Here is a 14,108-nt window from a genome sequence, read left to right on the forward strand (position 1 = left end):
AATCATAAAATGGCGGGTGCATTCTGTTTCTTTCTTAACAAAAAAGTTATACATCGTTGTTTCAACTCATTAGAATTAAGAGGGTTAACTTGTACTTGAACTATTATAAAAATAGAACCGCCTCCAATCGATATCCTCCTTTTTTGAAGTCGGTTAAATTTTTAAAATCTTCTCCTTAGTGACTACACTAAGGACACACTAGTGTGGAACACTTTCCTGACAACCGCATTAAAATCGGTTCAGCAAAACGAGACATAATCGAGGTGAAACATACAGGTCAAACTGGGAAACGCCTTTTTTTTAAAGTGGGGTTTCTTCAGCAATGACCGCTGTTGCCTAAGCGTGTAGACGATGTCATTTACTGTCGCGTCCTCATGTACAAAGGCCGATTTGGTATAATAGTATAGAGCAGTTTGGAGTCATTAACATGATAGAAAAAGGACATTTTAAAATCTTCCATTCTACGTTTCCCATCAAATATTAATAAAATATACAAAATCAAGATGGTGAAATGAATAACTTTATTTATTTAGGTAATAAATTTAATTAAGATTTTGTTACATTAACTGAATCATTAGTTCCTTTGTCGTCAAACTGAATGAGAACTAATTCGTATGTGATTACTGAACCAGCCATCTGAAAAAAAAAACATATTTCCATGATTACCGCTGCCATTCAGTCTTTTCAAGACTGTTGGCTCTGTCTACCCCGCAAGGGATATGGACGTGACCATATGTATGTATGTATGTACCACTGCATATGAGTATAGTCCCTATGCATACCTACGACTATGTTTCTTAAATTTATACTGTTACTAGCTACTATCCGCGGTTTTGCCGAATTTAAACCATATACTCGTATTAGCGCCACTTACGAAAGAATACAGGTTTTTCGCAAATCCAACGGAAACTATAGTTTTTACTGGGATGAAAGTTTTATGTCCATTTTCAGACTCTTAATTATATATACGTGATATTTCAAGAAGATAAATTCAACAGGTAACCGTTGTAAACGAACCAAATAAACTTATTTCGCATTTATGATATAACATACATACATACATGAAAGTGAATGAGAATGAGATGGAAGGCGAAATTGAAATGTTCGAAATTGTGGAAGCACTTAAGAGTATGAAAGCGGGAAAGGCTGCTGGGTGTGATAGAGTGTCGGTCGAGATGCTTAAAGCAGGAAAAGGCGTAGTAGCTAGTCAGTTGTACTGCCTTTTCAATTTGTGTTGGAGAAGCGGCCGAGTACCAAAAGATTGGTGTAAGGCTGTTATCGTGCCACTTTACAAAGGAAAAGGGTCACAGCTGGACTGCAAAAATTATCGTGGTATAAGCCTGCTTAGCGTCGTCGGCAAATTGTATGCTAAGGTATTGATTAATAGAGTCAGGAATGAAACTGATGACAAAATATGGGATGCTCAAGCGGGATTTCGAAAGGGAATGGGATGTACTGATCAGGTCTTTTCCTTGCGGTGCATAGCCGAAAAGTTTTTGGCCAAGAGTCAAAAAGTCTATTGCACATTCGTAGATCTGGAAAAGGCCTATGACAGAGTTGAGAGGAATGAATTGTGGTCAGCACTTTCTATGCATGGGGTGAGCAGTCTCTTAATACGAGCACTGAAATCCTTATATGAGGATTCGAGTGCTTGTGTCAGGATAAACGGAGCGCACACTGAGTGGTTTAAGATTGAGAAAGGCGTTAGGCAAGGATGTGTTGCGTCACCGTGGCTGTTCAACCTATTTATGGATAGCTGTTTGACAGATTTGAAAGAGTCTAAAAGTGGATTAAGGATGAATGAGTTACTCGTCAAATGTCTGCTCTATGCCGACGATCAGGTTATACTGGCGTCATCAGCGGAGGAGTTACAGGAGATGGTAAACTGTATGCATGAAGCTTTAAAAGAGAAAGGAATGAAAGTGAACGTAAGTAAAACTAAAACACTGGTTTTTGAAATGGAGAAAGAAATGACAGCATGTAATATTTTGATTGGAGGAGAAAAAGTGGAGCAAGTGAAAGAGTTTGTATATCTAGGATCAAAGTTTACATCAGATGGCAAGTATGATAGTGATATTGAAAGGAGAGTGAACGCGGGGAACATGGTGAATGGAGCTTTGCATGCCTTTATGAGCAGTCAGAAACTATCCAAAAAGGCTCGACTGGCTGTGCACAGGGGCGTGTTGGTCCCGATATTAATGTATGGGAGTGAAAGTTGGGTATGGCAAAAGAAGCATGAAAGCAGAATAAATGCAGTGGAAATGAGAGCGTTAAGGAGTATGATGGGTGTGAAATTGAGTGACAGGATAAGGAACAGCGTGATAAGGGAATGTTGAGATGTGAAAGAAGATGTAGTTACAGGAATAGAAAAGGGTATGTTAAGATGGTTCGGTCATGTGGAGAGGATGAATGAAAGCAGGTTGACTAAGCAGATATACAAGGAGAGTGTGGAGGGAAAGGTCGGAGTGGGAAGACCTAGACGAACGTATCTTGATCAAATTAAGGACGTCCTGGTAAAGGGTCAGGTCAAAAGTACCCGAAACCGCCGAGCTTGTATGAAGAGAGTTATGAATGTGGACGAAGCGAAAGAAGTATGCAGAGATCGTGGCAAGTGGAAAGAGGTAGTCTCTGCCTACCCCTCCGGGAAAGAGGCGTGATTTTATGTATGTATGTATGTATACATACATACATACATATAATCACGTCTATATCCCTTGCGGGGTAGACAGAGCCAACAATCTTGAAAAGACGCCACGTTCAGCTGTTTAGATTAATGATAAAACCGAGATTCAAATAGTGACAGGTTGCTAGCCCATCGCCTTAAAGAGGAATCCCAAGTTTATAAGCCTATCCCTTAGTCGCATTTTACGATACCATTGGAACGAGATGGAGTGGTCCTATTCTTTTTTATTGGTGCCGGGAACCACACGGCGGTATATATTATGATTTAAGTTGGGATAAATACTCACTTGTAGAAGAATAGTTTTGGTTAGAGTAAAGAAACCCATTCCGCTGAGAGCTACGTAATCTTTTGTCAACTGGTTTTGCAGTCTGTCTACCTAAAACATAATGCTCGTATAGAAAATTATTAAATTTCAATTATATTACTTTTAAATTTAAATCCGGCCCTAAAAATAACTGGTGAAATTGGTAACTTAAGGATCCTAAGACCATAGGACTTTTCATGTTTTGTAATAATAGAACAAATATTAAATTAGACAAAATATATTGAACTAGGACAACCTAAAAGAAAGTACAATACAGTCAAGTCAAGATTACCCTAAACAGACGAGTATGTATGAGAATTTCTCTTGCATACATGCAAGCAATTATGCAAGAAAACCAGGCTGTGGTCTTTGACTATTATAACACACATACATACATATTATCACGTCTATATCCCTTGTGGGATAAACAGAGCCAATAGTCTTGAAAATACTGATAGGCCACGTTCAGCTGTTTGGCTTAATAATAGAATTAAGATGCAAATAGTGACAGGTTGCTAGCCCATCGCTCAAAGAGAATATTCCCAAGTTTAAGCCTATCTCTCAGTCGCCTTTTACGACATCCATGCGAACGAGATGGATATTCTTTGTTCCGCCGCTTCTTCTACACATGCGCTTTGGAAGCGGTAGTAGTTATAATTAGATTTAAGTTATGTGACGTCAATAAGTGATACCTTGTATCCAATTTTGAAAATAAATCTATTCTATTCTATTCTATTCTATTCTATTCTATTCTATTCTATTCTATTCTATTCTATTCTATTCTATTCTATTCTATTCTATTCTATTCTATTCTATTCTATTCTATTCTATTCTATTCTATTCTATTCTATTCTATTCTATTCTATTCTATTCTATTCTATTCTATTCTATTCTATTCTATTCTATTCTATTCTATTCTATTCTATTCTATTCTATTCTATTCTATTCTATTCTATTCTATTCTATTCTATTCTATTCTATTCTATTCTATTCTATTCTATTCTATTCTATTCTATTCTATTCTATTCTATTCTATTCTATTCTATTCTATTCTATTCTATTCTATTCTATTCTATTGGTGCCGGGAACCACACGGCTATATTATTATGTAAGTTTATTTAAAGAAATGTGTACATTTATATTTACATACATACTACATACATAAAATCACGCCTCTTTCCCGGAGGAGTAGGCAGAGACTACCTATATATATTTATCTACGTCTTTTATTAGTAGGCAGCTATTTCCCTAAATATGCTCTTACTACCCCGCTGCAACGAACAACTATTATCTCTCACGAAATATTCGTGTTAGCTGGAAGAAATTGAATTATGCGATATGACCGCCTTTTGTACATTACCTTTACATAAACTTGGGATAAATCTATTATTATAATTTGATCTACATATCTATCTATGTGTCTCATAAATACCTCAACATTATAATATTTGAAGTTACATCCATGAAGGTATTGCAACGCCATCTTGGAGTGGAGGTTGACATCAGAAGCTGCTAAGACCACGCCGCTGATCCTCATCACTACCCAGCATAGTGACACTATGTAGTAGACTTGTTTCAACAAGCCTCCGGTTAGACCTTGGCTGTAAATAAGGAAAAAAGTAACTCAAAAATACAAGGTGACTCTGTATAAGAATCTTTTTAATTTAAGTATGCTGGTGATTCTGAGTTATTTAAGAGTATCCTTGCGTGAATTAACCATCGTGATTTAGAAGTGAACAGAGAGAGAGCTTTTCAGTAGTGTGTGAGAACTGAGAAGGACATACAAAAAAAAGCTCGCAAAATTAAATAAAATACGCCGTAAAAAGTAAAGACGTGATTATATCTTATTTATAAGTAGTTTTAGTTTTAATTTGATTTAATGTTTTCATTATAATATGTGACGTGGTACCTACACAATACGGAATTAAAGCGATGCTTATGATTCCAATGTCACCCTGTTTAATTATTGGTGGTAAGCTTTAAAACAGCCTTCCGAGAAGGAGCCTGTTATTTATAATTGTTCTAAGAACGGTAGGTCTACGGATTTACCGTTCTTAGAATAATTATAAATATTAAATTGACACCCACGGATGTCACTATATCTTATGTTGTATACATACATAATATAATAACGTCTATATCAACACAGTAGATAGAGCTAACAGTCTTGAAAAGTCTGAAAGGCTGCGTTCTGCTGTTTGGCTTGCTTATTGAATTTTTGATGTCGTAAAAGGTGATTTAGGGAAAGGCTAATAAACTAAGCAACCTCTCAGTATTTTAATCTTAATTACAACATAAGCCGAACTGAACGTGCCGAGTGACGTTAATAAGTGATACCTTGTATCCAATTTTGTAAACAAAATTTTTATATTCTTAGCTCTTTTTATATTTTCGAGACTATAAGCTTCCGTCCTGTAAGGTAGGAAGACATTTCTACAATGACGAAGGTTTGTTTGTAAATACTTTATTGTACATAACAACATATAATACAACATATAAAAAGGCATTAAAAACAACAATGCACAAGGGCGAACTTATGCCTGTGAGGGATTTCTTCCAGTCAACCAGGTAATGTAAAGGTATTATAAAATATTACGTGATCCCCAAAAACAGCTGCAAGCTTATGAAGTAGAAGTTGACGAAGCAGGACAGTGTGATGAGAGCGCCGACCCCGTCGTTCACAGTGCGCACCAGCATCGCCTGCTTCACATACGCTTCTCGTATTTTCCTCCAGGTGTACACTTTGATTGGCTCCGTTTTCTGCGAAAATATCGGATTATGTTTGAAAAATAAAAATATAAATTATAAAGAGAATGAGCACTTTCTTAGAAGTACCATGATGAAAAGTTCCTATTTATATTTACTCTTCAAACTTCACGTGGTAATCTTGCGCTTCTTATCATCAAGTAACGGTAAAAATAGTTTTAGTTATGTTACTTCTTATCGGCTCTAGACAACTTCTTAGAATTTACTCTAGTAAAGATAATAGTTGGTAAAGTACTTAATCCTCTAGTTGCCTCTTTTGTCATTTATGGAAAAGGCATGAAAGTGGAAGGCCACAATAAAATAAGAAGTGACAAAAGCTAGAAATATTTTTCTACCTTTGTTTATTATATGGTCTAAAAGGTGTGTTAAAAACTCTCTCTTACTCTTCTTCATCCAACTTTTCTCATAATTTGGGGTCGGGCTCCTCACTAATTTGCTCCAGGTTAATCTGTCCTAGGTTGTCACATCGGGAAGTTAGGCTTTCTTGAAAAATCTTTTAATTTTAAGCACTTAAAGTATTACCTCACACCTTTCACGATTCTGCTTCTCAAGTGCGCACAGCTTGGCTACAAATTGGTTGAGTCTGTGGTAACGTGAAGTTAGCCCCATGCTGATAACAATTATAATGAAATCTTGGAAACCCCATAGGATCGTGGCTATATTACTGATGAATAGGAGCGGTAGGGCTAACCAGCAGGAATAGGAAGCTAAAAAAATAATTATTCTATCAACGAATAGATAGCGCTTTGAAATCTTAAATTTATTGGGTACAAGTTCAGACAGTATTGATGTACTTTTGTTTAGACTAATAGTTTGTAAGAATAACTAAAATAAATTTAAATAGAAAACGGAATTGCAGGTGTCTTTTAAAATCATTTCGAATTTCACTTACATTTCATGAACAAGAATCCGTGTGAGCTGAGAATATATTGCTTGAGTATAGTCGACGCTGGCAAGTTAAAGTCTATTTGCGATACGACACTCAGAAAGTGCTCAACTGAAATCAGAAAATCAAAATTATAAGAAGTTTTTTTATGAATGGTCAAAGCCAGAACATAATGATCTGATAACCATTGAAATGAATGAAATGAATAATAAACCCAGTTGCACCCTTCACGCTTTCCGACATTTATGATTACACGTTCTCCGATCTACGGCATCATCAGTTTTATGTCCATTGCCTCGTATATTATCTTTCGCGACATCTAGCCACGATTTTTTCTGCTTGTCTTTCCTACCTCAATTTATAAACAAAATCCGATAACTGATTTGTAAATATTTCTTCCACAAAGAGGACACTTAAAATTTTCGATCACGTTAGATACCTTTACATAGTTAAGTTTAAAACCCTACAAAACCAGGGCAAATGTTTGATATGAAACCCACTCGATAACGTTAACAGATCAAATTAATGAAAAATCTCACCACATCCGCAAACAGACATTACTATTGTAACAATGATCATTCTTTTCTTGATGGTCGCGTCTGGTGGTATATTCAGGGTCATTGCCCTCTCCACCGCTATCCAGAGGGCAGTCTGCTTCTCCCAAGATGCTGCCAATCGTGATGTTAAAACGAGACAGATGATAGAATTCGCGTAGAACATAGTGCCTGCTAAGCGAGCGGTGACACTCCCTGAAAACACATTGGAATCGAAGCAGAGTATTAATACATACATATGGTCACGTCTATATCCCTTGCGGGGTAGACAGAGCCAACAGGCTTGAAAAGATTGAATGGCCACGTTCAGCTATTTGGCTTAATGATGGAATTGAAATTCAAATAGTGACAGGTTGCTAGCCCATCGCCTAACTAAGAATCCCAAGTTTGTAAGCCTATCCCTTAGTCGTCTTTTACGACATCCATGAGAAAGAGATGGAGTGGTCCTATTCTTTTTGTATTGGTGCCGGGAACCATAGATTATTAATTATATAAAAAAATATGTAGTCAGTTCTAAATCATCATATTTTCCTCAATGAGGATCACGCCGGGACCCTTAACGATTCGGCCGTCGACGCACTTAAATTCAATACTTTATTTACTAAAAGAAAAAAATAATAACCCTGAACCGTAAAAACTAAAATGAACGCCATAGAGGTGATGATGAAAAATTTTGAAATATTGGTTGTAACTTACTATTTCCAGAAACATCCACTGCCCAGCCGGCCAAGGCCCGTATCACCTTCCAAATAGCTGAACCCTCGATTGTTACCAGCATTATGAGGAGTATCAAACTCCACGCCTTCCATACTGGCCGACCAGAGCCGACGATGCCAAACCAACATGAGTAATGAAATATCGTACCAACAAAATATATGAAATCCTGTAAATAATACATAAAGTCAAGTCTATATCCCTAGCGGACAGAGCCAACGGTCTCAAAAAGACTAAAAGGTCACGTTCACCTATATGGCTTAGTGATGGAATTGAGATTCAAATAATGACAGGTTCCTAGCCCATCGCCTTCAAGAAGAATTCCAAGCTTATTAGTCTTTCCCTTAGGCACATTTTACGAATTCTATAGGAAGATATTGAGTGGTCCTGTTCTGAAGTGCCAAGAAGTACAAGGCATATTTAAAAATGGTTGTTTATTTATTGCATAGTACGCTTCTTCTGATTTCACAAAAAAAAATTAAAGTTTGGTTTAAGTAAAAAGTTAGATTTTGTCACCAAAATCCTGGGTATAAAACACCTATTAGTTAAAACAACACTTACTCATAAATAATTGGAATCAATTTAAAAAAGAAAACCACATAGATATTACCAAATCTAAAATCGCTGGATGCATGGATCTATCATAAGTGTTACATCATCTTTATTTTGTAGTTTGCTTAGCGAACGGCATTTCTATTTTATACAAAAAAAAAAATGTTCCGTAATTAACCAATTGGCCCTAGATAATTTTAAATCTATCTAGTATTAATAGTTAAAAATATATCCTAGGTCGCGTCCCGTTTCACGGCATTAGCGATAGATGACGCGCGATAAATACGGCGTCGCGCGCCATGCTACTAGGGCATTATATAATTATAACTGTAAAAAATTATAACGACACTATCATTTCTATCTCTAGTATGCTCTTTTTATTGTCTAAAATAATAAATACGACGAAATAATTACTAGCAATTCTAAAGTACAATTAGGCAATTTTTATTTTACTATGTACAACGACTATTTAATTTCAAAAACTAACCACAGTCGTAGGTGTTGAAACCTACAATCGCTCACATCGCGTGTTTTATGACCATAGATTAAAAATCATGAAAAAATATAACGATACTGATATTAATAGAGATTAGGGATAATTTGACGTCAAACAAGTTTCTAACAGCGTATTTACAAAGTGATAAATCAATTTCGATTGTCGACGAATTAATTATGTTTTTTCTTTGTTTTTATTGTAACCATTTAAATAAAAATGAAAATACTATACAGTATATTAAATACGTAGCAAAAGTATAATTAAGTTTTTTTTTGCTGAGTACCTTTTATCGCAAAAACGGCTACAATATACTTAGTATCGAAATAGGTTTTTAGGAAAAATATCATAGAAATTTGAATTGCAATTGTAGTCAGACAGGCTTGTCTTAAACTTATCAAACATTAAACTACTTACGTCGTAAAAGGGTCGGTTTGGTAATAACAATTCATGATTAGCTAAATTTTGTATGTGGTTCATGGAATCCAGCATAATTGTGACAAAACTAAATATCGTTGTTCTTCACTTAAATATCAAATACACATACACATAAGGGCAGATATAAAAATATACGTTTCAACAATCCAAAATGAACTGAAGGATAATAATTTGAGAGACAAGTGTCATTAATTGTGGTTTACCAAGAATAAATAAAAATAACACTTAGTTAGAAAATTGATTTCGAATAGATACCTCAAATGATTTGTTGATAACGTCAAACTAGCCATTTGTGATAGACACCTGAAATAAATATTAACGATGTTTACGACTAATATGTCAATAAGGTAATCCTAGCTAAGATAATGTTGTTTTGGGAGAGCTGTTTAATATTAAGAAAAAAGAATCATTTGAAAATTTTAATAGAATTATTTTTAAGGTTTAATAAGATTATTCTTTATTTTCCATCTTGTATTGACGGAATCGAATTCCGGCCAGGGCATGATGAAAAACGAACTTTGATTCGCCTGGGTCTTGTATGTTTATATATAAGTAGGTATTTATTATTTTAAAATATAGTATCGTAGAGTGAGTATGTCGTAACACAAGTGTTGAACTTACTTCGAGGCGAACTCAACCTGTGTAATTTATCTCGTAGGTATATATTTATTTTTATTCATGTTTTAACGATGTAGGTTACTGTCATCAGGACGTATTGGTTTCTAATTTAGATTTCGCTTCGAATCTCTGGTTCTGTGAATAAGACTACGCAAATATTTCATTGTAGAAAGACTTTGTTTTTGTTGATAGTGTATATATTATTGTCGTCATCGAGTCAACTATACAACTCCTACCGCTTTGGGATCATCTCCTTCAATATTCTCAGGAAGAGAAGAAGTTGTATCTACCTACTAATTTACACTACTACACAACAAGGAGTAAAACGCAACAAAATGTTTATGATTAAACAGCTCAACGTTCACTGGTGGCCATTTCATTCAATTTTAAATATGGAACACGCGATCTGCCCATCTGTCTGTCGTTGATTGCACAGCCTGTAAAATAACGGGTTGCAACGAATAAGATTAATTGTTGTGAACTTTATTTTTGGTTAATTAAACGATTGATCGTATTCTCCAATTTGAAATAGTCATTCCACGGAACCTAAACTATTTGGTCAACTATCTATTGGTAGTAAAATATATTTTGAACTTTACATACACATAATCATGTCCCTTGCGGGTTAGACAAAGCCAACAGTTTTGAAAAACTAAAAGCTGGAAAATTATTTTAAAATTTAAATTACAATCATTCATTATTCATAAATAATAGAAACAGTAACAGTTATCAAAAACTCTAGGTGATGTGTTACCGCTGTTACCGATTCTTCTTTTGATGTGCTATTTGAATCTCAATTCTATCATCAAACCAAAAATCTGAACGTGGCCTATCAGTCTTTTCAAGACTGTTGGCTCTGTCTACCCCGCAAGGGATATGGACGTGACTATATATATATATATGTATGTATGATTTACCGACGGGACGTACCGCATGTTCTGTTATCCGTAAATAGTAATGCTAAGAGTATTAAATACAAAACTATCTTGGCATTCACAGTCAACAAGAGTATTAAATACAGAACTATCTTGGCATTTAACAGATATGTCTATTTTAGACAGTGTTAAAAAAAGAAATTATTACATCATTCTATTGAAAAGTTTCCATCGTCACTTGATGTTTTGAATCAAACAATCGTTTTTAAGGAATGTTTTTGATTTGATGAAATTACTCGTGTCAGCACCTTTGATAAATTGCTTAAGAACTCATCATGTTAACAGCTGTTTGTCTTCAAACAAATTGTACTTATGGAATTTGATTGGTGACTGCTTTTTCAACCTGTCTTTATTTTTGGATAATCCTTGAGATCTGGCTATTAATTATTTTAATTTTACTTTTGAACGACACTATTTTTTATTAGAAATCACTGATTATCGGCACAAAAATAACATATTGGCGCTGTATTTTTCTGCTTTTTTTTTGTTTCGGCGAAATTGTTGAACTTTTTTTTTTACAAGCATTATTTACTTTTAAAGTATTTTGAGAATGTTGTTTTAACATTCTTTATCTACGTTCTTATGATCACTTTTTGTCATTGTATCGAAAAACAGTTAGAAATGATTTTAATATAATTTAACATGACGTTCAGCTTAGAATGATCAGTTAGTTAATGAAACTTTAATTACCTACACAGCTACGAAATGAGAAGTCAAATACGTGGTAAGTTCAAGGTAACATAGTACAAAATTCTTTTGAATAAAATCGTAAGAGAAACCAGGTAAGTACTTGAAAATAAACGCAGGTTCACTGTCAGGTCAAAACACTCAAATGGGACATTTCCCTTTATTATGGAAAAGTTGTTCGTATTACGTACCCTGAAGACCTTGTCTGAATTAATTAGCGACTGTATACATACAAAATTTAATGCTTTTTGCTGGCACAAGTCATAGGCTAAAGGAGTTTTAGAGTTCCAAGCAGTATTGTTGTATCATGTTCAAAGTTTTTCACTTTTCTTAGAACCACTGTTCTTATACATTTAAAAGGAACCTAAACACGTGACTTATGCATTTTAAGGTTAAGTATTTTCTATCTTAAACTTTACACCAAATGAGACATCACTAACAATTTAAATTAAGGTAATTTATTAATTAACTAGCGTTTGTCCAGACTTCCCCTCATTTATCCATCGAATTTTAGAAAAAGTGATGTTACTCTTGAAGGTCTGTACAAAGGTCGCCAAAATCTTTTATTTTTATAAAATTATGAATTTGAAACTATTACTTATCCTTCGGATCTTTCAAAATTTCAAAATTTATTTCGAAAATTACACGTAAATCTGACATACATACGTGCGTTCTTTTTAAGTTTAAAACTTATGACTAAATTTGGACGCCTGTAGTTTCTAACAGACAACTTAAAGGCCCACGATCCTCTCCAGATAGATAAGCATGTTGTCGGGGATAACATCAGGAGTTAGAAATCCAAAGAGTTGCCAATGGCGGTCTTAATCTATGGCGGTCGTAGGGCTAACGCCTTCTACTTGGACCACGGCAAATGACGGTCGAAAACCCGAGATAAGCGGCGTTTATGGCAATCCACACATAAAATTAGTTGGATAACTTCTGTTTAACTTTGACAGAGTGGGCACAAAGTAAATAGATTACAAATGTACAACTTACAAAGCACTCTTGATAGGGTCAGAGTTCCGATACGTGAAACCACGAACTATAAATCTTACCATATTCAGTCTTTAATCTTCTCTTTTCTCTAGTCTTCCCTCCCTCATACATACATACGTATACATATAATCACGTCTATAAGCCTTGCGGGGTAAACAAAGCCGACAGTCGTGAAAACATCGGAAAATCCCAACAGTAGCTTAATAGTGAATAAGCTTAATAGTAAAAATCCCAAGTTTGTTGGCCTATCCGTTAATTGACTTTTATAATTTGCACGGGATGAGACGCATATGTCACACACCATGTTTATTACACCACCAGCCGCAATAACGTATTGCTGTTTCGCTTTTTAATATGACGTGAAACGGGACAGCGATAGTTTTTCACGCGCATGGACACCTTATAAATTTCAGAATGTCACCAGTTGCGCCGTGCCTTTAGGTTTAGCGTTTTAAAATTAGATAGGCCAAATGACTTAAACTTAAAGCTGAACATGTATATGTAAATGTACGTTCAATACCAGAAGAAGTTATATACTCGTATATATATTTTAATATGATAGTAATTTAACTTTAAACTTCAACGATTAACGTTCTATTTTTAAATTCGGAATCTTTACAATTAATTTATCAAATTCTTGTTGTCTAAAACAAGTAATGAGTTCCACTTCTATTATTTTTTGTTTGTACCTAATGTTGGGCGATTCCCAAGGTTTATTTTATAAGCAAACCCCGTATACATTTTAAACAGAAGAAAACATATCCGGCCTGTTTCATTTTGCCGGGCCTTGGGACTGAATAAGTAATTGTTTTAATGTTTTGAAAAAACTCATCCTGAATTTTAATTAAATTTCGTGGAAAGAGGGATGTAGCCCGAACTTAAAACAAACACTATACTCGTAACACACAACAATATTCATTATCTGTGCCCACACTGTGCTTTGATATGTCAATATTACTAATGAAACTTCAACACAGGAGGTCATTTATCACAATACAGGTGATATGTACATATTCTGGCGACGAAAATAATTCAGGTATTTATTTGAAAATTTCCTCACTTTTCTTAAAAAAACTATAACAACCACTAGAATGCGACTGAACGTGCCATTAGCATTTATAGCAAGGCAAGCGCGACGCGCCGTTTAAATCGCGCTAAAAACTTTTATTATGACATGAAAACGAACAGAGATAGTTTATCGCGCGATAAAAACGGCGTAGCGTGTGCTATGCTACGGGGGCTGGAACATATAATCATTTTCTTTTTGAACAATGAGATAATTCAGATATATAAGTCTTTGTCTCCTACAAGCCCTCACGGGGTAGATAAATACAATGGTAAAAAAAATATTATTTTATTTTGGATTTTTTATTATTATATTTAGAAACTGGAAACCATTAAAATATATATATTTTTTAATATCATACATCCAATAACCTGATTAGACTGAAAATAACTCGTTTATATTAAAATAGCGCTTTT

The 14,108-nt window shown here is 34.7% G+C and overlaps 1 protein-coding gene across 1 annotated transcript; it reads right to left on the reverse strand.

Moving 5' to 3' along the window:
• Positions 1-546: 546 nt before the first annotated feature.
• On the reverse strand, positions 547-9,444 carry LOC106134467 (gustatory receptor for sugar taste 64a-like). Its single transcript, XM_060953420.1, has 9 exons — positions 9,370-9,444; positions 7,890-8,076; positions 7,179-7,388; positions 6,646-6,750; positions 6,276-6,460; positions 5,584-5,747; positions 4,420-4,588; positions 2,970-3,059; positions 547-636 (listed from the first exon to the last, which is right to left on the reverse strand). Exons 1-9 carry the CDS (start codon positions 9,442-9,444, stop codon positions 547-549), a joined length of 1,275 nt encoding a protein of 424 aa, XP_060809403.1.
• Positions 9,445-14,108: the final 4,664 nt, after the last annotated feature.

The sequence above is a fragment of the Amyelois transitella genome, chromosome 4 (assembly GCF_032362555.1).
Source record: "Amyelois transitella isolate CPQ chromosome 4, ilAmyTran1.1, whole genome shotgun sequence".
In the NCBI taxonomy this organism is placed as follows: Eukaryota; Metazoa; Arthropoda; class Insecta; order Lepidoptera; family Pyralidae; genus Amyelois; species Amyelois transitella.

Bases quoted from the DNA above. Each gene is read 5' to 3' on its own strand.
- LOC106134467 (XM_060953420.1), bottom strand. From the start codon at position 9,444: ATGCTGGATTCCATGAACCACATACAAAATTTAGCTAATCATGAATTG. The intron at 7,389-7,889 runs GTAAGTTACAAC...ATGTGTTTTCAG, and splicing joins AGTGGATGTTTCTGGAAATA to GGAGTGTCACCGCTCGCTTA. The intron at 6,751-7,178 runs GTGAGATTTTTC...TTCTGATTTCAG, and splicing joins AATGTCTGTTTGCGGATGTG to TTGAGCACTTTCTGAGTGTC.